Below are 25205 nucleotides of genomic sequence, written 5' to 3'. Positions count from 1 at the left end.
TAAGAATAAAACAAAGAAGTATAAGAAAAAAAAAATTAAATCAATGAAAATATAAAAATTTAGACAAATATTTTATAATAATAATATCAAAATAAATATCATAAAAAATAAAATAAAGAAATATATGAAAATAATTAAAATAATAACTTATAATTGTATTAAAAATAAATACCTATAAGTAAAAGTGATAGTAACAGCCCAAATAAATAATAGTAAGAATAAGATTATTAATAAAAAATAGAATAATAATAAGAAGAATAAACATAAATATAAAAACAGAAAATAGAAAATTAAAATGAATAAATAAAAAAATTATCAAATTAAAAAATATAATAATAATAATAATAATAATAATAATAATAATAATAATAATAATAATAATAAGATTATCAACAATAAGAATCAGATATTTAATAAAAATATAAGACACTAATAATAATTTTGATGAAAATACAAATATTTACATGATAAATTAAAATATTTAAGATATGATTGATAATGAATGTAATATAATTAAAAATAATTAATCTAATAATAACGATTATAGTAATAACAATAGAAATAATAATAATAATAATAAAAATAATAAAAATACAAATAATAATAATAATAATAAAAATAATAATAATTATAATAGTAATAATAAATTTAAATATAATAAATTTTAAAATTATTATATAGAAGATTTAAAATAATTTAAAAATAAAATATTAGATAAATAATAAAAAATATTATAAAACTCATTACCTAAACAATTTAGTTTTTAAAAAAATTAATATTTTTATAAAAATAATGTCTAAAATTTTTAATATTAAGATGAAAAAAATTAAATTTAAAATTAATAATTAACCGATAATAATTAAAAAAATTTGCACTAATTAAATTTTAATTTTAATTAAATTATTAATGAAAATATTCTTAAAAAATCTAAATCAAACTAAAAATATAAAGAATCTAATTAAAATAATATTTAAGAATATAATAACCAAATTCATTAAATTATTAATTATTCTCCTTAAATTGATTCTGTTTAAACATAAAACTATATAAATAAAAATAAAATATATGAAAATGTTAAAACTACTACTAATGCTGAAAGTTCAAATAATAATTTAACTCCAACAAATAATGTTAATTTAAATAATATTATTATCAATCAAAATATTGTTTTTACTGATATTTCTTAAAGTCAGGACCTTAATAATAATATTTCTTAATAAATAAATTAATAAATTTTAAGTATAGATGAGTTTGTTTAATTTTTATAATTAAAAAATTAAGAAAAAATAAATTAAGCTAAATATATTATGTTATAATTAAAACTTAATATATATAGAGAATAATTAATATAAGATATTTACTAATTTATACAAGATAAAAAAGTATAATAAAATTAAAAACTAGAATTTAATTAAATAAATAAAAATAATTAAAAAAATAATAATGCAAACTAAAACAAGAAATAATAAAGCGAACATACTAATATTAAATAAGAAGAAATTAATAAAGTATTTATTAATATTTTAAATTCAAATTAAGAAATTGTTATTGATAATGGCAAAATCTAATCTGCCCAAGAAAACAGTACTTAAAGTTAATTATTTGATATGCTTGAAAATAATTAGAACGGTTGTAATTCTTAAACTGATTTAATCCCAAAAAAAGTTGGTATTTAAAATAATAAAAAAGCTATTCTAAGTTTTTATGAATAAAAATAATAAATTTAAAATGATAATCATAATTAATAATAAAGTTAAATTCTTTATAAACCTATTTATAAATTTTAAAGTGTAAACACTTTCAGGGATAATACTAGTAGAGATAGTTATCATAAATAAAATTAATTTCTTTATTATAATAATAGTTAAGAAAATACATAATAAAACTTAAGTGATAGAGAGTAAAAGCAAATAATTTAATAATAAAAGATTATCAAAGAAATAATTTAAAAAAGATTTAATAATAACGCTAAGATTTTTAGTAAAAATTATATAGATTTTCCTAAAAATTAAAAGAAACATTAATTTAATAGTATCGGTTAAAAAAAGGAATATAAATAATTATTTAATGTAGAATAATTAGCTAATGAGAATATTCAAAAATAATAAGAAAGCAATTAAGAATATATTTATTTGAAGTAATTATATTAAACAAAAAATATATATATTTTTAATTAAACTATTTTTTTTTTAGAGATTTATATGTTCATTTACAAAAATAAAATTTGGATTTAAACTGTATTAAAGAACTATCTTTACTTGAGTAAGATTATAAAGATTATAATTAATTTGATTTTAATTAATTTGAAGATATTTTTATTAAAATTTTATACGAACACAAATAAAAATGCGGCAACTAATGTATTCATTTAAAAAGATTTTACGATAGATATAACTTTAAACAAAAAAAATATATTAAAAATAAAAAAGTGCTTCCTTTTTCAACTTTAGTAGTGAAATAAATACCAAATCAATTATGAAGGGGAGAAAAAAATTAAAAAAAAAGATTTTTTTTTGTAAATAATAAATTATAAAAGTATATAAATAAATATTTATAAAAAAAAAAAAAGATTATTAAATATTTTTTAATTTAAAAATAAAATAAAATATATTTTATATAAAATATTTATTATTTTCAATAAAAAATTCCTTAACAAAAGTATTACCATTTATCATACCATCTAGCTCTCCAATTATCCAAAGATTAATTTATTAACATATTGCAATGAATACTTAAATCCCCATCATTAGTAACATTAGGTGGATTGAATCTCTAAACCAACTCCTATATACATAATTCTCCTTTTTAAAAACATGGCAGAGTAGTTCCATGTCCAGAATAAAGCATTTTAACTAAAATAAGGATTTTATCTTGATGTTTACATGCTGCTTAGAATCCTTTGAAAAAAAGCTTTCTGAATTTTTAGAATAGTTTACTTTCTACGCCTCCAAAAATTTAAATGTATTCTGATAAGAGTTTAAAAGGAACATTTTATTCGAATGCTATACCTTTACCTAGTTTTTTTTTTTCTTTTCTATATATTAATATTAAAATATACCAGGAGCATTTGATAAAAAAAAACCGAAATCTATATGTATTATGTGACCTTCTTTATGTAATAATATGTTTCCATTATGTCTGTCTTTAATTTGTAAAAAATAACATACTAAACTATATCCTACTAATGAGGAAATTAAATTTTTTTAAGCTTTTTTTAAATCATCTCCATAAAATACTTCAAAGAAATTATTTAAATCAGAAATTTCTTTATAATAAGTGTATATGTTTTTCTTTAAATCAGCCAAGGTAACAGAATCTTTAATCATTTCTATAATTCCTGATGTAGGTCCCATTGAAACAATTTCATATGGTGTTAATTTAATATTTAGATCTTCCATTTTAAAAATTTAATGGAATTATTAAATAAGTTAGATTGCAAATTATTCTTATTTTATATTATCACCAGTCTAAATATTAGAATTAAATAATAAAAATATATATAAATATATAAATATATAAATATATAATATATATATATATATATATATATATATATATCTATAATTAATATTTATACTTTAACTATTATATGAACTAATTTCCAACTTTTTAGCTTTCCATATGGAGAATTTTTTCTAATTCTATTTTCTTGTTCTTTTGTGTTTTTACCAAAAAGTCTTTTTTAAATTTCTTTATGATATGGAAGTTTTATTTGCTTTTTTTCTTAATAACTGCTTTCATATTAATATTCATTTTTTTTTATATTTATGCTTTTATATACGCAAGATAGTCCATTTTTATTTTCTTCTATCTCTTGTTAATTTTAATTAGTTTACTTTTTATTGTTTTTTTTTTTTTTTTTTTTTTTTTACTTTTTCTATTTCTTGCAATAAATTTTGAAATTCTGTTTTATTATTTTTTATTTTTTTTATGTATTTTTACTCTATTTATGCATCTAATATTTTTTTTTCATTATTTTATTCTTTTATTTAATTTTTCTTTTTATATTTATAAATTTTTATTTAATAAAAGATGTTTAATTACTTCAAGAGTTATTGGTAAAGATAAAATATAATCATATAACCATTTAATTTATTAAGTAATCCCATTTTTATTTTTTTCTTCAATATAGGTTTATTCACTTGATAAATCGAATAATTCTTCAGGTCTAAAAATTTCTAAACAAATATAGTAAGGACTTCTTTCTTTTGAAGAAAACACTTTACATTCACTAGTTACAATATTTAAGACTACATGATTTCTTATACTTTCTTTTTTTTTTTTTTATTATTATTAGATAAAAAAAATTACTTTTTAAAAAAGGAATATATATATTAGCTGGTAATTATTAATTTATTTTTGTCAACTCGTGTATTAACGAAATAATTTTAGGGTCAGCATCTTTAAGTATATTAGAAATTTCAATAATATCATTAAAAAAACAAATAGTGCTAATAAATCCATCTTTCATATATTCTTTTTTCAAATTATCATTCGTAATACCAAAAATATCTTACTCTATATAATTTTGCATTTTTATTTATTTAAAATTTAAACTTTATTCTTCTTCAGTTTACATTGATCCATATAAATTTTACTCTTATTATTATTATTACAATTATGTTTTTTCATCGAAAATATTTACTTTATTTATTTATAATTGTTTAATAATATGATTTGTATTTAATTATTAGCAATAAAAATGTTAACTAAATATAGTATAGAATTCTTCTAGTACATCCCATACTAATATTAAATCTTAAATCTTTTATTTTTCAATGGTTTATGATATACTCCTTAAATAAAAAAATAAATTATGGGCAAAAAAATAGCTTATTTTTCCTGATTCTTTTAAAAAATCTTTTAGTTATTGATTATTTAATTCTTCGTGGAATACAAAATAATTACATATTTAAGGAATATAAAATTCTAAATCATCTCTCCATACATGATCTGATTATAAATTTGGATTTATCCTTTTTTTTATATAAATAAATATTGTATTTTAGTAATTATTTAAAATAATTATGTTAAAGATTATTGTACAAAAGCATATATTTTATATATAAAAATTCAATATATTTTTTATTTTAATTATATATATATATTATTTTTTTAAATTCATTTTTTTTTTTTTTAATATATATTTTATTTTGTATTTTTTATATACCTACATAATTTAAGCATATCAAAAGAATCGTCTATACCATCTTCAATATAAAGACGAATTAAAATTTACAAAGGATCTAAAATTTTGTTTTTCTATAATAAAAAGTTTAAATAACTTATAAAATAAATTTCATGAATATATAATACACTTAATTAATATTCTTCCTTAAATTTTGAAATTAATTTTTTAGAAATTTTTTTTCTTTAAGAGGATGTAAGTAAACTTTAATCTTCTTCCTTATTATAAGTAAAAATATTAATTTATATTTAATAATTTAAAAAATAAAAAAAAAGATAAAAGTACTTGTAATAAGGAGAAGCATTTACAACAAAATATTCTTTGAAAAAAACCTAATAAATAATTAATATGATTTTTGTTATTATATATAATAAGACTGTATGTTTTCTTTCCTCTAATGTAAATATTTGTTTATTGCTTTTATGGCTTACTTATTAAATTCATTATTATTATTTTTATTTATTTATTTTTAATTAGTTTTTTATAAATTTAGAAAAACGTAATATGTAATATTAATATTAATATTATTTTTAATAAATGTAAAAATATAAAAAATTATTATAGTTAAATTAAAAACACATAATTAATATTTAAATCAATTAAATTTTATTAAATTATAAATGTCATCACTATCATATCCGTTTTCTTCAATAAATTATTATTATTGTTAATTTTCACAAACATTAGTTGAATTATGTTATATTGATTTTTGTTAAAAAGGTAATTATTATTATTATTGTTATTTTTGCTATTAATATTATTATTATTATTATTATTATTATTATTATTAATTTTTATATAACTTTTTATTTTTTTTAGTTATTTTATTATCAATTTAATTTTATTTGTTTCATTATTATTATTTATTTTTATTTTCTGATCTTATTCATCTATTTTTTATTATGTAAATATTATATATATATATATATATATATATATTTTATTATTTTCTGATTGTTTAATATACAAATTTAATCTATAAAATAAATATAATACTTAAATTTTTATAAATTTTTTTATTTATAATTTTTATTATTAATCACAAATGTTTTTCAAAAAAGATATTATGAATAATTAATAATAAAATTATATAATTAAAATTTTGATTAATTATTAAATATTTTTATTTATTTTTGTAAAGTCTATTTTTATATTGTTTCTTAAGTTATTAATATATATACATTTTTAAATTGTTATTTGAAAAATAAATAAATATATTAATTACTTTTTGATATATTGAAATTTTTATTGTTAACATCTTTTTCTTCTAAGTACATAAATTTATAAAAAAATAATATAATAAATATATATAAATTTTTAATTTTTTTTTTTTTTCTACTTTTACAAATTTTAATAATTATATAATTATATTTTTTTATTTTATTTTTAGTTTAATTTTTATATTTAAAATTGACATAAAACTTTTTTTTTAAACTTATTTAAATTACTTAATTATTTGGTTTTTATTAAGTTAAAAAAATTATTTCTGTTTATTTTTCTATTAATTAAATAAAAAAATTAATATTAAATTAATTAAATATATGTTATATTAAATATTATAACCTTTTATATTATTTTCAATTAATTATTACTATTGTATTTTTATATCTTATTAATTTTGATTATTCTAAAAGTTAATCATTTATTTATTATTTTTTATCTTCTTCACTTTTTTCTAATTCTAGTATTTCTTATTGCTTTTTTTTTTCTTCTAAGATTCTTTATTATTCTTTTTTTTAGTTTTCAATCCTTTATAGATTTTCTTATTCTTCCTAAAATTAAAATAGATAATCTTACTATTATTATTAAAATATTTAATTGTATTTGTTTTATATTTAATTCTAAACATTTATATTTTATATAAGTTGTTAAATATTATTATATTAATATCAATTTTAATCAATATTTTTAATTTTATTTAATATCTACTATTAAACTATAAAAGATTATTAAAGTTAATCATTGCAGAATATTCTTCTCCTTTTTTAATGCTATCAATAATTTACTTTAAACAATTTTGATGTATATCCTGCATTTGAAAAATTATTTTTACTTATTAATATAATAAAATATAATTAATAAGATTAGATTTTTTTTAATAATATATTAGGAAATATAATATATTTTTTATAATTTTATATATTTATTTTTATTTTGTTTATCTTTATAAAAAATGAATATATTTTAATATTTAAGTTTTTTTTTTTCAATACAATGACAATATGTATATTTATTTATATATCCAATATTTCTTTAGTATGTATTAATAATATAAGTATTAAATAAATAAGAAAAATATAATATATAATATATCTTATTATTTTAAATGTATATTTTTTTTAATTAAAGTATAAAAAGATATATATATTATACAATTACAAAATAATAAAAAAAGCTATTATAAAATATATGAAAGTAATAAATAAAACAATAAATAAATTTATAAATAAAAAACTAAGAAATATATAATATTAGAAAAAATAAAAAAAAATAAAAAAATACAATAAAAAATATAAAATAATAAATTAAAATGACTGATGACAGTAGTAGAATGACTTCTAACCTATCAAGTGTATCTAGAGTAAAGCATAAAATAATATTTTTGGGTGATTAACATGTAGGAAAAACATGTATAATTGAAAGATTTATGTATGATGTATTTGATGAAAAGCCGCATGTAAATAAAAAAAATATATATAAAAATAAAAACAAAAATTATAATAATTAATAAGCCAACTGTAGGTGTTGATTTTTTAGCAAAAACACTTCATATAGATGATAAAAGTATTCGATTATAATTATGGGATACTGCAGGTTAAGAAAGATTTAGAAGTTTAATTCCTAGTTATTTGAGAGATGCGACTTGTGCAGTAATAGTTTTTGATGTAACGAGTAATAATTAATTTGGCCTTTTTTTAAAAATAATTAATTATTTTTATTTTTTTCTTTCATTTTATAAGGTCAAGAAAGTTTCAATAGTATTGATAAATGGGTCAAAGATTATAAAGACCATAGAGGACCTGAAGCTCCTTGTATTATAGGAGCAAATAAAACTGATTTGAAATTAAGTTATTATTATTTTCTTTTTTTTTAAAAAAAAATATATTAGATAGAGTTATTAGTTAAGATGAAGCATAATAAAAAGCTAAAACCTATAATATGAGTTATTTCGAAATTTCAGCAAAAACAGGGGAAAATGTACTTAATATGTTTAAATAAATGGCTGTTTCTTTACTTTTACCTGATAGCACAGGTTTAGTTGAAAGTACAAGTATTTATTATTTATATATTATATTTTTTTTTATTGAAAATAATAATAAAAAAATATGTAAATAAGAATAAAATTAATAAGTTAGCGAAAATAAAAATAATAATATAAACAATCAAAATCAAGTTTAAAATGATCAATAAGAATAAAAAATAAAATTAACTGAAACAAATGCAAATAATAATCATATATAAAATGTTTAAAATAATAATTGTTGTTGAAAATAGTTTTTTTTTTTTTTTTTCTATATTTTTTCTTTATATAAAATTAGGATAATTTATACATTAAATATTTATTTATTTTATTTGAAACATTTATTTTATTGTATTTTATTTTACAATTTTTTCTTTTTATTATAAAAAGTAAATACTAATAAAATTAATTTTATAAACAAACTATTTTTTTGATTTTTTATTAAAAAAAAGAATTTAACTTAATTAAACAACGTATTTTGTTTAATTTATTTCTAGTACTTTTATTCGAAAAATATTATTTTTTTATAAACTTTATTATAGTTTAATTAATAATGTTTATTATTTTTATATATTTTTTATTTTATTTTTTCTAAATAATATTTTAAACTAATAAATTTATTTTATGTGTAATTTCAAAAATATAATTAATTAAAAGTAAATAAAAAATAATTAATTAAATATTTCATTCCCATGTCCCTTTATAAGGCTATAATTTAGAAAATTATTCGGCTTATTAACTTAAAATATCATAATATTATTATTAATTAGCTATATATATATTTTTTAAATTATCATTTGCAGGAGATTCAATAAAAGGTTCATTATAAAACATTTTTTCTAATTCAAAAGCAATTTCAAAAATAGTAATATTAGACCTCCATCTTAATTAATCAATAAAAGGAAAACAGACTAAACCATGTCCAAACACATGCATATGTTAAATTTTCGGAGACATATAAATTTATGGTGGAGTAGTTCTCAAATCTCTCTAAATTTTTATTTTGGCTGTATATATTCCATTCAACATACTTCCTTCATTCCCTGTCCAACAAAAAATCCATTCTTTATAATTTGGAATACCATCTTTTATTTCTGGACCGAGATAATGCCAGTTTTATGGTATTTTTTTTACCTTTTAAAATGCTTTAATTTTATTTAATTCCATGATTAATCTTTTATCATCTGCTTATTAATCCATTTTTTTGTTTTTAAGGGATAAAAATTATATTAAATTTTTTAATATTTTTTGTTTTTTTTTATGTTAATATAAAATTAATTATATATATATATTTTATAATAAATATTCTTTTATTTTATTTTATTTTCCAATTTTTTTTTTTTAAAAAAAAAATAATATAAATGAATAATAATAAAATCTTTCAAATAAATAAATCATAAAAGAATATTGAAAATATGAAAAAATAAAATTAATAATAAAAATAAGATAAAGCTTTAAACTAATAATAAATAAATAATATGTTTATAAATGGTACAAAAATATAAAACCCAATTAAAAATTAAGCATAATAATTATAATCTTAAACTTAAATTTAAATTTAAAAAATAAAACCCAAGAATATATTAATATAGAATAAAATTAAATTAAACATAAATAATAAGAACAAAAAAATTAACTTTTTTAATCACAAAACTAAATATAAGAACCTAAAAAAATCGAATAAAATAATAATAATAATAATTAAGATTATATAGTAATTTATTCAGGTGACAATAACTAAGAGTTTTTCGGATTTGAAGATGAGGAAATTAATTTGGAATAGTTTATATAGGATTTAATTGAAAAAAAGCTTGAATTATAATTCGATATATCAAAATGTGACTTATAGGATTTCAAAAGAGATGATAAATATTCTTTACTATTGGAAGAAATAATTAATTATTTAAATTTTTATTAATTTGACGAAAAATATAATGTTTTGAAATATTTCCTATTTAACGGAATCGAAGACTGTTTTTTTTCTGAAGATTTAAAAGAACAAATTATTTAAAATGTAATCCCTTTTAGTTAATTTATAGATGATAAATTAATGGAAGCTTTCAGTTTAAGAATTTCAGATAAGATTTTTTTTATTGAAAGTGAGGAAAAAATTAATTTTTTGAGTTAATTTTTTAAAAATTGGCTTTAAATTAATAATTATTAAAATTAAAATGTAGTTTTTTCATTTATTTAATTACTCAAACATAAATAATTTCGACTCTATTATGTATAAAATTTAAACTAATATGAATTTAGTTAATGTTTTTGCTATAAGAATTTATTAATTGTTCTTTTAACTTTAAAATGTTATAAACTTCTCAAAGATTTGAATTTAGATTAAGCTTTAGAAAATTTTAAGGAAGATAAATAAATATAAAAATTATTTAAAAAATGTATTAATTATTGAACAAAAAAAAAAAGAAAAAACAAAATCATTTTTTGTAATAAAAAATAAATATATTCATTTTTATGTATAAAAAATTAAAAAAATATTTCATTTTTTATTAAATTAAAAAAAAAATTTAATTAAATCAAAGCTTAGCGATTTTAATAAGTTCAATTACTGAATTTTCAAATTATCTAATATCATTTGCATCTTTTTATTCCTATTTAATAACCTCTAAACAATCCAAAGACTTTTTCAATGTATTATAAATCTCTTCTTATGTGTTTTCTTTAGCCAAACTTAATAAAATACTATATAAAATATTTGCATTATTTTCATCTTAAGATCCTATATAGAAAAGATTAAATTTATCAATTAAAATGAAAATAGAAGTTCTTAAAATATTTTATTTGAAGTCCAGTCTATCTTTTTTAATAAGATCTTTATAGAAATACTTAAGACTCTAAATTATTCCTTTTTCAACTTTTTTATCAAAAATAACTCTAATCCCTATCAAATTTTAGTTTTCCATTAAAAAGTTGAATAAATTATTTACTGATTTAGAAGAGTAAAATTCGAACGCTTTTCCTAAAAATTAAGAATATTCTTTTGGCAATAAAGATATAGCTTCTTATAACATTTTTTTGTCTTTGAAAATTTTCTTTAGGACCACAAAGCCTATTTATACATTTTTTTTTGGATTTTCGTATTCTTTTTTAATAAAAAGGCCCTAAGGGAGTGAAATAGATAATTTTTTACATAAAAGTACTATTATGTTTTCAATTAGCATTCTATTAGTATAATGTATATTATCATAGAATATCTTTAAGTTGATATCAGAATGATTATTTTCAAATGATTTTATACTATTTAAACTAAATTAAATAAAAGTAACGCTTTCTTCAATTAATTAAATTAGTTATTAAATAGCTTCAGATGAACCTGATTTTTTCTTATCTAAGAGCTCTTTTCGGAGAGTTTCGATGTGTTTTTGGAGTTGGTTTTAAGAAACTTTAAACAATTTTTTTTCGAAGATTTCATCTTTTTCGTTTTTTGGAAGGACGTTTTGTTCTTACAATTTTTAAATAAATTCCTATTAACTGAAAATGTTATTATATGTATCTTTTTTATTTTAAGAGGATTTATTTTTATTAGTATTCGGCTATTTTTTTTAATTTTGTTATTTTTTTTTCCCTTTACGAAAATTCTCCTCTTCTTCTTCTTCAGAAAAATTATCTTCTTATTATTATTAGACTATTTTTTATGGGTTTTATTAAAGTTCGTTTATTATATGTTATTTTAGATTATTGACGCATTTTTCAATAAACTTATGTGAGAAAATATATGTCTCATCGATTTCCACTTCAGTAAGTTTCATATGTTTAAAAATAATACTATCAATATCTCCTTTAGTAATTATTGTAGGGAACATAAAAACTAAATCTGTATATCCTTCCTCTATTAACAAATTATGGATTTATTCTTATAGTTAATTTAATGAGTCTTTAAAAAAAGCACAGTCTTCTAATAATACACATTGATCTTTAAACATATTTTTAAGAGTATCTTATGGTTTTTGGACGTATAATTATTTTTATAGCATCGAATATTCTATATAGTTATTTTGTTTGAGAAAATTTCTGATGATGTTTTCTTGATTTTTTTAAAACTTTTAAGGGATAAAACTTCCTGTGTGTATTTTCCCTTCTATATACTCTTAGTTTATTAACTCTTCAATTATTTCTTATAAAACCTTATTTTCAATGCCGAATTCTTTACTTAAATTTCCCAAAACTATTGGCTTTGTGGCTGCACGAAGTGATCCTCTTAATTTTGCTTTCATCAATAATTGAAAGGTTGAAGTACATATTTTTTCCCCTCCAACAATGTTTCCATCGATTATTCTTTGGTCAATTCTGCTTTATAGTTGATCTTTTATAAATTGCATAGTTAAATTATATATTTTGGCTTATTTCTGTAAGCAGTATTTACGATCTTTACTGTAAATCTTCATTTATATCTTCACATATTTAGTTTAAATATGCACTTGTTATTATTTCGTTTTCTAATCTTAGGAGTTCTCGTTTGTTTTTCTTTAATACTTTAGGTAAACGACTTTCGATTATTTCAGAATTAACATTTAATAATTGTGGATAGTCTACAATGTTTATACGCCCTTTTCTTATGTTAACTATTGTATTTGATTATCTAAATGTTCAGGAGTCATATATTCTTGACCGTCTGAGCTATATATTAATGTTAAATTGTACTCTTAGATTAATTTATTTATTAAATCTACAATTACCCGGTCAGAAAATTTATTTTAAGTCGTTTGCTCTTAGATTTGTGCCAATTAACGTTATAATTCAAGGATTTCGTCCATTTTTATAAGTTTTGTTTAAATTAATATGTTTTTAAATAATATATTAATTAGATATAAAATTAAAGTTTTTTGTTTTTTAAGTTATTAAAAAAATATCTATATTTAATATATTTATTTATAAAACAAAAATATATTTTAAGAAATAATAAAATTCATAATCTAAATTTTTTAAAAATATATTTGTATAAAAAAATATTAATTTATATATTTTTAATTAATTTTTTATTTAATTAAAAAAAAAATTAATAAACAATCCATAATAATTTATAATGATTTGTTAAAAAAAAAAATATTAAAAATATTAATATATAAAAATAATTAAAAGAATTATTTATAAAAAAATTTTAATAAAATATATAAATTATTTAATTAATAATAAAAAAATAAATAAAATATTAAATATAAAAAATTCAAAAATAATATTATTTTAATTTATAATAATAATAATAAATATAATAATTATAATAATTATAAAAATAATAATAATAATAATAATAATAATAATAATAATAATAATAATTATTAAAATAATTAAGTATTTTATATAAAAATTAACACATAATATATGTATTTATTAAACTTTTATAACTTTTTAAAAATAATGTTAATTATATCAAATTTAATAATATTTATACATTTTAAATATAATTTTTTATTATATATATATTTTTTTTTAATTATTGTATAAAATAATATTTATTCAGATTAACATTATTTATTTTTATGGATTGTATTTTAAAATGCAATAGAATATATATTTATATTAAAAATTATTTTTTGAAATATTAAATATTTTAAACTTTAGTATTTATTTTTTAAGCATTATTATATATTTAACATTTTCAATATTAATCATTATTATAATTTTTAAATTTGAAATAAAAATTTATATTTTTTAGAAAATTATTGAATTTATATAATATTATATTAATAAATTATTAATATTTTATAGATGACATTTTAATTAAAGAAATCTGCAAAAAATCACATAAGATAAAATACTCATAATTTTAATTAAATGTATGATTTAAATTAAAAAAAATATATATAATATAATTTTTATCAATAAATAATGAAATTTTTATTATAATCCTTTATATTATTTATTTCAAAAAATATAAATATTTTTGGATTTTAACATTTTAAAAAACAAATTTATAAATATCCATTAAAATTAATAATTTAATAAAAAAATATTAAGTTTGATATAATATATATATATATATATATATATATATATATATATATTAATATAATAAAATAATTTGAAAATATAATTATAATATTTTAATATTTTTATATAAAAGTTTATTATAAAATCATTAATTTAAATTTTTAAAATTAAAAGGTATTTTTTATTTAAAGTTAGTAAAATTTCTGTAAAATAGCTAATTGAGTTACCTATTTTAGTTATTTTTATTTTAGTAATTTAAGAAAATTAAATAATATAAACTTTTTTAGTTATAAGTTTAAATAAGCAATATTTTTTTACTTTAAAGTAAATAAAAAAGGAATTATCAGAAATTACATATGTTTTTGATTATTTTAAATTTTATATGAATTATTTAATAAAAATTGAAAATATTTTATATTATATAATAGTATTATAATTTAATTATTTTCTTTTTATATTTTTTATATTCATTATTAATATAATTGTAATTAATTTTTTGATTATAAAATAAATCATTATTTATAATGATAAAATGTTAAGGAAAAAAGATAATAGTATTTATTTATTTATTTTTATTAGATTTATAAAAATAAATTATACAAAACATATAAACAAATAATTTTATTTATTATTAATTATTTGATTAATATATAATGAAATATAAATATTTCATTATAAAAATTTTCTTTTTTTAAAATAATCCATTGAAAAAAACCACAATTCTTAAGCTTTTTACAAATCTAAAGCATTTTTGTTTTAGACAGCCAATTCATTATCTTTATAATAGCCTCCATTTACTAATTAATTAAAATCCATATAACAACAAGTAAGAGTAGTTTAAGCTCCATAGTAGCTATTTTTAGTTAAAAGCCATATAGATGGATAAAAAAAAAATTTAATAAAAAAACCTAAATATGGAATTTATGTACTTAAATTTTCTAATAAAAATGTTCTTACAATACCAGGATGTAATGATACAATTTTGGTTTATTTATCTTTTAATTATCTAGCTAGTTCATTTGTAAATAAATTATTAGCTAATTTTGATTATGGATATAATAAATAACTTTTTGTTATAAAAAATATTATAATTATTTTTTAATTTTGATTATAATTAGATAAAAATATAAAAAATATATAAAAAAAAAAAAAAATAAATAAAGCAATTATTTATTAAAATTTAATATTTAAAAAAATTAGATAATATAAAGAAAAATTATATATATAAAAAAATATATATAAATATATATTTATTTATATATATATATATTTTTATACATATGTATTTTACTTTTGATTTTTTTTGTTTTTATCTTTATTTTAAATTAATTCATAATCTATACAATTCGCTCTTTAATATGCTCTTGAACTAACTACAATTATTCTTGAAAATGGAGTTTTTATTAAAGTATCAAGCAGTAAATTTGTTAATAAAAAATGACCCATATGATTTACTGCAAAATTCATTTCTAATTAATCTTCATTTTATTTATAATTTATGTTATATTATCCACTATTATTTATTAATATATCTAATTTTTAGTTTTTTTCTTTAAATTCTTTAACGAAATTTACCACACTTTCGAAATTTGATAAATCTAGGTATATATATTCTATATTTGTATATTTTTCCTACAATTTTTATACTTTTTCCTTATTACGTGCTCCTAGTATTATTTAAGCACCGTTTTCTGCTAGATTTTTTGTTACTTCTTTTCCTATTCCTTAACTCCCACCTGTTATTATTATTGTTTTTCCTTAAAGACTTTTAGTTTTTGTACATTTACTACCATTACAATATGTTTTAATACCATATATTGATGATAAACCAATTAAAGATAATGCTAAATATGAATTTTTCATATTTTTAATATTATTAAAAAAAGATATTAATAGTTTATATTTTTATATATAAATAAATTAATATAGTTAATATAAAGTTCAAATTAATTTAATAAATAAAATCTATCTCATATTATCATTTGAGCCATAAAAAGTAAAAAACTATTAGTAATCATCAAAAGAATAACAAAAAGATACATAGAAATTATATTTTAATCCAGTATTAAATATAAAATTTTAGTTATTTTATAAACTATCACCAAAAATAAGACTTCCTTTTCCAAAATAAGAAATACTATTATAAACATGATAATTTTTATAAAATGATTAATTATGAAAAAGTTAAATATTTCCAAATAAATTAAATTTATTTTCACCTAAAAAATCACTACCAGTTCCCTAAATAGAACCTTATTTTTAATTTATATTTAAATTTCCAATAAATTATTATATAGTATTCATATTTCTGTCCCAAATAATTCCCTGAAATTATTTGTTTTTATTTAAAATATTGTTTATGGTTTTTATTTCTTTTTTATTATTATTTAAATCAAATATAATATCTTTGCTTTATAAAACATTAGAATTATATATTATTGAAATTATAAAATGAATATCTTTAAATTATTCAATATCACTTTTTATTGCAAATTATTTAAATTCGCTATTTAATAAAGCCTTAATCTTTCGTTCTTCACTCAATTTTATTTTATTTAAATACTAAGAAACGACATTAAAAACTTCGAATTTTTAAAGTTCATCTTATTCACTACCTATGAAAGTAAATAAAGCATCAAATGCATCATATCTTAAAGTTTCTTCATCAGATTAGGCAATTCTTGAAAGAACATAAGCACCTTTTACTAATATTTTTTTAATAAATATAAATTTGTATATATAAATTAAACTATATTTATCTTTTAGGAGGTTTATTAATAATTTATATATAATAAAATTAGTTGTTTAGTTTATAATTTTTAAAGAAAATACTTCATTTATTAATTTTATTGATCGTATTAATTCAGTCCTTAGGCTATATTAAATTTATAAAGGACAATTTTAATCTCTGTAATTTTTAAGTGTCTATTCAAATAATTGAAATTCTTTAAAAATATATTTTGTAATTTATTTGAGTTATTTTTGTTTATTTAAATAAATGAATTGTTTTCCTAAAAGCTTTTCGATTATAATTTGGTACATTTAGGGATTTTGGATTATATTGTAGAATCTTTTACTTACTTTAGACATTTAAATTAGTGTTTTTATTATATTTAAATCTATGTATTCTAATATATTTAGGAGTATATAATTGTTTATTTAATAAAATGCATTTTTGTATTTTAATAGGCTTTCATCCTTTTTTTTTTTTTTTGTAAATTTTTTTTTTTTTTTAAAAAAAAAAAAAAACTATTTTATATTATTTTGGATTGTGTTTTTGTAATATTGATATTCTATTTTAGTCTTTGGCTTTTTTTTAATGATCTAGTCTTTTTATATCGAATTCTTTCAAACCTTTATCTAAATCGGAAAGCTTTTGGTTTACTTTATCAATGTTTTCACTATAATTTGATATTTTGTGGTTTATTTCTATTAACCATTTAGGGAGAATAGATTAACTTTATTATTTTTTTATTTTTTCAAAATCGAAATAGAATTCTTGATCATAATCATTCTCTTAATTCATACTTATTTTTTTATTGTATATATTATTATTAAAAGAAAAAAAAAATATTAATAAAAATTTTAATTATTTAAAAAAAAAATATATTAAATAGAAAGTTTTATTATTAAAAAATAATTAAAAAAAAAGATGATTAAAAAAAATAATAATATTACATTATATTATATTATATTATATTATATTATATATATTATATTATATATATATATATATATATATATATATTATTGAAAATATTTATAATTAATTATAATTATCTTTATTAAAAAATTTAAATATTTATGTTTAATTTATTTAATTGTAAAATTCATATTTTTAATAAGTATAATTTTAAATTTAAATATTAAAAAACATATGGTATCATTTGTTTATTTTAAATAAAAAATATAATAAAAAACTTATAATTTTATATAAATAAATATAAATTATTTAATAATAAATAAATATATTATATTTTTTTAATACAATACTATTTTATTTTTATATAATAATAATAAAAAAAAAAAGTATTTAATTTTTTTTCAAAAAACATTAACAAAATCAACCTAATTTTCAATATCTAAACTCCCATGACTTCTAATAATATCTTTACATAATTTTTACATCAACCCAGAGCTTCCTAATTCAACTAAAACCAATTTTTTATATTATTCTATTACAAATTAGTCTAAAACCATTAAAAAACTCTAATAAAATAAGACTGGTTTACAAATTTAATCTACTAAACCTTAAATGATATCTTTTTTTTCTTAATAAATTTAAAGATCAGAATTTCTTATTATATTAAACTAAGGTTTTTCTATATAATTTATTTTTTGTAAATAATTTTCTTAAAATTCTTATTTTATACTTTTTAACAATTCTGAATGAAAAGCGGCTGAAACTTATAAAAAAATGGAAATTATTTTTTCCTTTTTTTTCAAAAAATTCTAAATATCCTTTAATGGTTCAGATTCGCCACTTAAAACTATTTATTTCGAAGACGTAAAAACTGCTATATCGAAAATATAGGATTTATATTTATCATTTTTTAACTCTTTTATATATTCTTGGATTAGTTTTATATCTTTTTCACCGTTTATTACTACCGCAAGCATCCCACATTTTTTATTCTGACAAGCTTTTTACATTAAAATCCCTCTTTTTTATAATAGTAAGGCAGTTTGGAACTCATCAAGACTTCCTGAAACTACTAAAGCATTGTATTCGCCAACTGAATTTCCCAAAATGTAATTTATTTTTACTTTTTAATGATGATTTTCTTGAATGTATTTTTTATATGATAAGTATGAAGATATATATATGGCTGGTTAGGCGTTTTGGGTTAAATTTAAAGTGTCTAATGGACCTTCTAGCATTAATTTTTTGATATCTAAATTTAAAATTTCGTTAAATTTTTTTATTGGTTATTCCGTCCATGGTTCTTATAGTATTTATTTACACATTCCAATATGTTGAGATCCTTAACCGGGAAATAATAAGCATTTTAATATATTTTTAGACATTTTTTAATTAAAAGATATATATAAATAATATATATTTGAAAAAAATAAAAGATATATATATAATTTTTATTTTTATTTTATTTTTCGCAAAAATAAATATAAAAATGATTTTAAATTCTTTAAAATAATATTTAAAAAATAGAAATTAGTTTGAAATTATAAAAAGGAGTTTTTGTAAAAATATATTAACTGAAGAAGAAGTTTAAAATTTTACACCGGAACAAAAACTAGAAAACTTAAAAAAAAACGAGAAATATAAGAATTATATATAAAAAATAATATAGTAATAGGAAAAGATTTATTTCAAGATATATATTTTCCAATAAAAAGACTACATTTTTCAGAAAAAGAGGAATATATTAAAATCTTTGAAAACGAATTAACTAATATTAAATAAATAAAGAAATTAAAAAGAAAACTGACGTTAATATAGCATATTCCTTTTTTAACATATTTAAATTATTATGTATTTTTTATAAATTAAAATTATATATTACATAATTCATTACTTTTTGGTCTATTTTTGGCAACTCAATATTTCAATTTGAGGAGTAGAATGCTATAGTCTTAGTATATATCCGAATTATATATAGGAAAAGACGGTTAGTCTTTTTTAGCTTTATTTACTAAAAATATAATTTTAAATTCTTTTAATTAATTAAATATAGATTAGCATATATAAGGTACTTAGTTTAATTAAGGAGAATATATGGGGTTTTATTTTACACTTGATAATATTTAAAATATAAGTTTAAAAAGTGTAGAAGAAGAAAAGTCTTTAAACAATACAAATCAAGATGAACAGGAAAATAATCGTCCATATTAAAAAAATATAATTTAAAGAGTAGATAATTGCAAAATTAATTAAGAAATTTTGTATTTAGTGATATAGAAAGTTGAATGGGGATTTGCAAGAAATTTCATAATTAATATTGGTTAAAATAAATTATAATAATTTAATGATTATATGGTAGCTTTAGGATGTAAAAATAGAATAGTTATGAGAGATAGTTAATATTTGAAAGATAATAAAAGTAAAATAAAATAATAATAATAAATAATAATAATAATAATAATAATAATAATAATAATAATAATCATAATGATTTCCTTATAAACATATTTTTTAAAAATATATTAATTATATAAATATATGTAATTCTTTTAAATATTAACTAATTATTTAATTTATAAATATTTCATTTCTAATAAAATTTATCTAATTATTTTACTTTTGTTAAATATTTTTATTTAAAAAATTATTTATATTATATATTTTCTAAATTTTTAATACTAATTTTTTATACTTAGCAATGAATTTACTAACATTTTATAAATTAAAATTATGAAATTTTAAATTATAATAAAACGCAATTTGGTTTTTAACACATGTATTTTAAAATAAAAAATTATTTATTTTGTATATAAAACATTTTTATAGAGTTATAAATATTTATATATAGTATTCACTAACATTATATATATTTATAATTATTATTTTTTATTTTTTATTAATATATTATAATTTATTAATCTTTTTTATCAATTATTTAATTGTAATAATTTATATTTTATATTAGATTTCCTTTTTCAGAATGTAAATTTTAAATACTAATTCTTAACTAATTTATAATTTCATTTAATTATTAATTTTTTTAATTTTATATTTTTTCTATTTCATCTTGTTTTTATATTAAATTATTATTCATCTATTATTGTGTTTATATTTCTTTTATATATAACTTTTCTTTTTAAGAAATGTTTTTCTCAAGTATATTTTCCATATGTTTTTAATAATTTTATGAATATTGATAAAACTTTTATTAATTTTCAATCAAATTTTCTATTTTTGTCGTTTTTTAATCAATGTATTTTTTAATTTCATCATCTTTTTATTATTTTTATTTTTCTAAATTCTATTTTTATATTATATTTAATTTTTTTAAAAAAAGAATAAATATCTAATTTAATTAAATTATGTAATAATACATTTAATTCTTAAAAATATTTTTTCTTTTCCTCAACTCTTTTAAATTATGTTTCGTTTATAATTTTGGATAAATTCTAAATTTCGTTTTTTAATTATTTAATTTCTATTTATAAATTATTAATTATTTATTCATAGTTTACAATTATTTCTTGATTAGACTAATTTTTTTAATTTATTTCTGTTTTTTTTTCCATTATTTTCAAAGTTTTATTATAATTGTTTGAAGATATTTCTAATTCTTATTTATGATTATTCCTTTCAATTTCTAATATTTATTATAAACTTTATATTTATTATTTGAACATTTCTTATTCTGAGAATTAAGTATTATCTTTTACTTAGATTCTTTAACCTTTGTATAAATAATATATATATATATATATATATATATATATATATATATATATATATATATATATATATAATTATGTATTTTTTTTTATATAATATATTACTTTATATATATTTTTATACATCATTTATATTTTATATTTTTTTTTTAAAACATATTACTTTTTATAAAATTTTAATAGAAAATTTCCCTACTTTATTCATTATTTTCAATTTAATTCTTTAAATCAGTTATACCTTTACATAAAATTTTAAAGCATTCAAAACTTTCTTCGAATTTTTTATATGGTAATTATTTATTTATATTTTCAATATTTTCTTTAACGTAATTAATTTCCTTATTATTAGTTTATTATAATTCTTAGTTTCTTTATTCTAATAATTATATTTGTTCGTTTAAAATATTCTTTTATTCTTCTTGTTATTCACAATTTTTTAATAAATCTTTTAGTTGATTTTTAATTTAATTTATTTCTAAAAATAATTATTTATTCTTTTTTTTTTTTTTTTTTTTTTTTTTGTGATTTTATTTACATCAATATTGTAATTTACTTATTAATTTTAAGTTTTATTTTAATAAAAAACATTTTTCTTTTAATTTTTATTATATTCTTTTATTTTTTATTCTATTTATTATTCTATTTTCTAAATTCTTTATAGATATTCGTTTTAAATATTTTCTTTTATTTCATCATTATACTTAAATTGAGTTTATAATTAATTTATTTATTGTTTTAATAATATTATTTATTAATTATTATTATTATTATCTTTATGATTGTCAAATTTTTATTCCATTTCACCTAAATAATAAATATATTATATAAATAAATAAAAATAAGTTACATAAAGTATCAGAATAAAGCTCTAAATTTGAAGTTAATAAACTGATTTGAGCATCTTTATCATTAATAATTTACTCGTATTTAATAAAATTAACTTATTTACATTAAGCCTTATAAAATTCAAATAAATCGTTTTTATTTAAATCTTCTTTTTAAAAAATTTAATCAATCTAGTTTTTTTTTTATATATATATATATATATATATATAAGATATAATATTNTTTAGTATATATTATATATATTATTATTATCTTTTATNTATGTTAGTAAATTTTAATTACTATTCTACAAACTAAACTAAANAATATTATATAAATAAAATAAAAATTAAAAGTAATAAATAAAAGTTAATACAAGAATAAAAGACTACTAATTTAGTAGTTAAATAAATATATNTGNATNTNTNTATATATATNTATATAATAATATTACTATAGTACTATAATACTAAATAAATTAACTTTTAATTTTAATTACTTTAACTTTTTAAAAATTTTAAAATTAACTAATACTTATTTTTATTTTATTATATNTAAAATATATATATATATATATATATATAAAAAAAGGATATAAAATATTTTTATTTACCTAAAGATATAAATATTTTATTTACTTTTTAAATAAATTCACTTAAAATATAAATAAGTTTTTCATAATTGACAATTTTTTATTTTTTTTCAATAATTTTTTATCAAAACTTAAGCTTTTGCCTTGTTCGATTTCTTATATTTTTTCAGTCAATTTTTAAAGCATAATTCTATTTTATTTCGTATTATCTTATTATTTTTTATCATTAAGTATATTCCTTAAATCTTTGTTTAATTTATCGAACTTTTCCAATTTATTTTTAATAATTTATTCTAAACTTTAATATTATTATTAATTTTCTTTATCTTCATAAGAAATTAATTAATTCCTTAAATTATAACTTTTTTATAAATCAAATACTAAATTATGTAAACTATCAATATCTTTTTATAAAGTATATTCTCTTTTTTATCCTAATTCTATTAAATTTTATTATGATTTGTTTAATCTTTCTATTTCCAAATTAAATGTTTATTCCCTTTATTTTTAGACTTTTTTTAAATCTTCTATGCTTTAAATTAATAGTTATTTTTCTTATTTTATTATTGAAATTTCATTTAATAACTTCTATATTTCTTAAGATTTTTCTTCTTTTATTTAAATAATTAAGCTATCATAAAATTATTATTTTTCTTAATATATTTCTTATGTATTTTATATTTATTAAATTAATTCTTGTTTTTCACGAGCCCATACTTAATTTACTAATTTTTTTTGTTAATTAAAAAAAAAAAAATATTTTTATATTAAAATTATAATATAAATAATACATTCTTAATTTAAATCATTTAGATTATTAGTATTATTATCTTCATCTTTTTATTTTTATATAATAGATTATTTTATTTAGTTAAATTTTAAAATATTGTCGTTTAAAACATTGTTTATTTTTATATTTATGTCTTTTTGTATTTAACTATTATTTGAGCATGTTTCTTCCAAAATAAGCTTTTCTTATAAATAAATATCATTAAATTAATAATAATTTTATTTTAAAATCTCTAATTCTCTTTTATAATGTATTATTTAGGCTTAATAATTTTCCTCGTTCTCTTAAATAAATTAGTTTAATTTTTAGATTTATTCTATGTATTATTCTTCAGAAGTATAATTTGTTATTGATTATTCATAAATTAAATTATTTTTTACTATTTCATCTTAACATTATTTAAATTTATTTTATAATTATTATATTTCTTAAAGACATTCTTATATATAATCTTCCTTTCTTTAAATTGTTTATTCATTCTATTATATTTAATTTTATAAAGTTTAATTTTATGAAGATAATTATCTGTTATTTTCATTTATTTTATTCATATTTTCTTTAAATATTTATATTTTCTCTTCATATTAGGAAATTGTTTCGTTTATTTATTACTATGTTTATAATTTTATATTTATTATTTCTTAATGGGAACTTTCAAATTCTTATTATCTACTTTTTAAATTTTATAATTGATTTTCTTACTCTTTAATTATTTCATGTAATTACATTTCTCTTATTATACTTTAATTCATTTTAATCATATTTAAATTTGGTTACATTTATTACTTTTTATAATAAATATTATTCGTTTAAAAATATTTAAACGTAGTAATTATAATTAAATTATATTAGTTATTATATTTAATTATTAAATATAATAAATAATAAACAAGTTTAAGAAATAAATATATATATATATATATATATATATATATATATATATATATATCTATTTAAATAATTTTTTATATAAATTAATTGAAAATTTTATTCTAAAATTGAAATTTTTTTTGTAATATTTTAATTGTATAAGATATAAACAATTTTTTTTTTATGTTATATATTTATAAAAATAAATTTATAGTTTTTTATAAAATATATTCTTGATTTTATCATTTTTATAATATTTTTAAATTAAAATATATATTTTAATTTATATTTTAATTAATAGTTTGGCTATAAGAATTTTATATTTTTAATATTATTTATATTATATTTATAATTTTTACTATATTTACTATTTATTACAATTTAATCT

The 25205-nt window shown here is 15.0% G+C and overlaps 3 protein-coding genes across 3 annotated transcripts, besides 51 other annotated features; 1 reads left to right on the top strand and 2 right to left on the bottom strand. All coding sequences in view use genetic code 6, as the record gives it.

Moving 5' to 3' along the window:
• Positions 1 to 93: 93 nt before the first annotated feature.
• Positions 94 to 143: a microsatellite.
• A 186-nt stretch (positions 144 to 329) lies between these two features.
• Positions 330 to 646: a microsatellite.
• Positions 647 to 2055: 1409 nt separating this feature from the next.
• Positions 2056 to 2094: a microsatellite.
• A 181-nt stretch (positions 2095 to 2275) lies between these two features.
• Positions 2276 to 2307: a microsatellite.
• A 327-nt stretch (positions 2308 to 2634) lies between these two features.
• Positions 2635 to 5187, bottom strand: IMG5_195750 (phosphatidylinositol 4-kinase, putative; the record flags this gene model as incomplete). Its single annotated transcript, XM_004024324.1, has 5 exons — positions 2635 to 3014; positions 3059 to 3467; positions 4045 to 4271; positions 4312 to 4976; positions 5171 to 5187. The coding sequence occupies 5 exons, from the start codon at positions 5185 to 5187 to the stop codon at positions 2635 to 2637; spliced, it is 1698 nt and encodes a 565-aa protein (XP_004024373.1).
• Positions 3494 to 3563: a microsatellite.
• Positions 3846 to 3870: a microsatellite.
• Positions 3908 to 3940: a microsatellite.
• A 724-nt stretch (positions 5188 to 5911) lies between the features above and the next one.
• Positions 5912 to 5978: a microsatellite.
• Positions 5979 to 6096: 118 nt separating this feature from the next.
• Positions 6097 to 6127: a microsatellite.
• Positions 6128 to 6191: 64 nt separating this feature from the next.
• Positions 6192 to 6225: a microsatellite.
• A 1438-nt stretch (positions 6226 to 7663) lies between these two features.
• Positions 7664 to 7719: a microsatellite.
• Positions 7676 to 7720: a microsatellite.
• On the top strand, positions 7719 to 8671 carry IMG5_195740 (Ras family protein, putative; the record flags this gene model as incomplete). Its single annotated transcript, XM_004024323.1, has 4 exons — positions 7719 to 7865; positions 7921 to 8080; positions 8149 to 8453; positions 8526 to 8671. 3 exons carry the CDS (start codon positions 7719 to 7721, stop codon positions 8349 to 8351), a joined length of 510 nt encoding a protein of 169 aa, XP_004024372.1. The 3' UTR covers positions 8352 to 8453; positions 8526 to 8671.
• Positions 8672 to 8731: 60 nt separating this feature from the next.
• Positions 8732 to 8795: a microsatellite.
• Positions 8796 to 10854: 2059 nt separating this feature from the next.
• Positions 10855 to 13206, bottom strand: IMG5_195730 (hypothetical protein; the record flags this gene model as incomplete). Its single annotated transcript, XM_004024322.1, has 1 exon — positions 10855 to 13206. A coding segment is annotated over one exon (2244 nt), but the record flags the coding sequence as incomplete, so codon positions are not given.
• Positions 13207 to 13482: 276 nt separating this feature from the next.
• Positions 13483 to 13539: a microsatellite.
• Positions 13487 to 13520: a microsatellite.
• Positions 13532 to 13583: a microsatellite.
• Positions 13584 to 13632: 49 nt separating this feature from the next.
• Positions 13633 to 13718: a microsatellite.
• Positions 13638 to 13733: a microsatellite.
• A 279-nt stretch (positions 13734 to 14012) lies between these two features.
• Positions 14013 to 14065: a microsatellite.
• A 338-nt stretch (positions 14066 to 14403) lies between these two features.
• Positions 14404 to 14446: a microsatellite.
• A 1046-nt stretch (positions 14447 to 15492) lies between these two features.
• Positions 15493 to 15534: a microsatellite.
• Positions 15535 to 15547: 13 nt separating this feature from the next.
• Positions 15548 to 15613: a microsatellite.
• Positions 15554 to 15621: a microsatellite.
• Positions 15556 to 15613: a microsatellite.
• Positions 15561 to 15619: a microsatellite.
• Positions 15586 to 15641: a microsatellite.
• Positions 15590 to 15642: a microsatellite.
• Positions 15606 to 15648: a microsatellite.
• Positions 15615 to 15661: a microsatellite.
• An 851-nt stretch (positions 15662 to 16512) lies between these two features.
• Positions 16513 to 16547: a microsatellite.
• A 1025-nt stretch (positions 16548 to 17572) lies between these two features.
• Positions 17573 to 17609: a microsatellite.
• A 324-nt stretch (positions 17610 to 17933) lies between these two features.
• Positions 17934 to 18009: a microsatellite.
• Positions 18004 to 18045: a microsatellite.
• Positions 18044 to 18123: a microsatellite.
• Positions 18051 to 18123: a microsatellite.
• Positions 18053 to 18120: a microsatellite.
• Positions 18124 to 18333: 210 nt separating the features above from the next.
• Positions 18334 to 18377: a microsatellite.
• Positions 18378 to 20425: 2048 nt separating this feature from the next.
• Positions 20426 to 20504: a microsatellite.
• A 519-nt stretch (positions 20505 to 21023) lies between these two features.
• Positions 21024 to 21072: a microsatellite.
• Positions 21073 to 21755: 683 nt separating this feature from the next.
• Positions 21756 to 21814: a microsatellite.
• Positions 21759 to 21886: a microsatellite.
• Positions 21887 to 22235: 349 nt separating this feature from the next.
• Positions 22236 to 22261: a microsatellite.
• A 69-nt stretch (positions 22262 to 22330) lies between these two features.
• Positions 22331 to 22372: a microsatellite.
• Positions 22357 to 22386: a microsatellite.
• Positions 22387 to 22450: 64 nt separating this feature from the next.
• Positions 22451 to 22493: a microsatellite.
• Positions 22494 to 22769: 276 nt separating this feature from the next.
• Positions 22770 to 22829: a microsatellite.
• A 69-nt stretch (positions 22830 to 22898) lies between these two features.
• Positions 22899 to 22940: a microsatellite.
• A 184-nt stretch (positions 22941 to 23124) lies between these two features.
• Positions 23125 to 23149: a microsatellite.
• A 1624-nt stretch (positions 23150 to 24773) lies between these two features.
• Positions 24774 to 24816: a microsatellite.
• A 36-nt stretch (positions 24817 to 24852) lies between these two features.
• Positions 24853 to 24896: a microsatellite.
• A 237-nt stretch (positions 24897 to 25133) lies between these two features.
• Positions 25134 to 25193: a microsatellite.
• Between the last annotated feature and the right edge of the window lie 12 nt (positions 25194 to 25205).

Source organism: Ichthyophthirius multifiliis, assembly GCF_000220395.1.
Source record: "Ichthyophthirius multifiliis unplaced genomic scaffold scaff_1120509251398, whole genome shotgun sequence".
Lineage (NCBI taxonomy): Eukaryota > Ciliophora > Oligohymenophorea > Hymenostomatida > Ichthyophthirius > Ichthyophthirius multifiliis.
The sequence above is the reverse complement of the archived record's forward strand: the minus strand, read 5'-3'. Positions and strand labels throughout refer to the sequence as shown.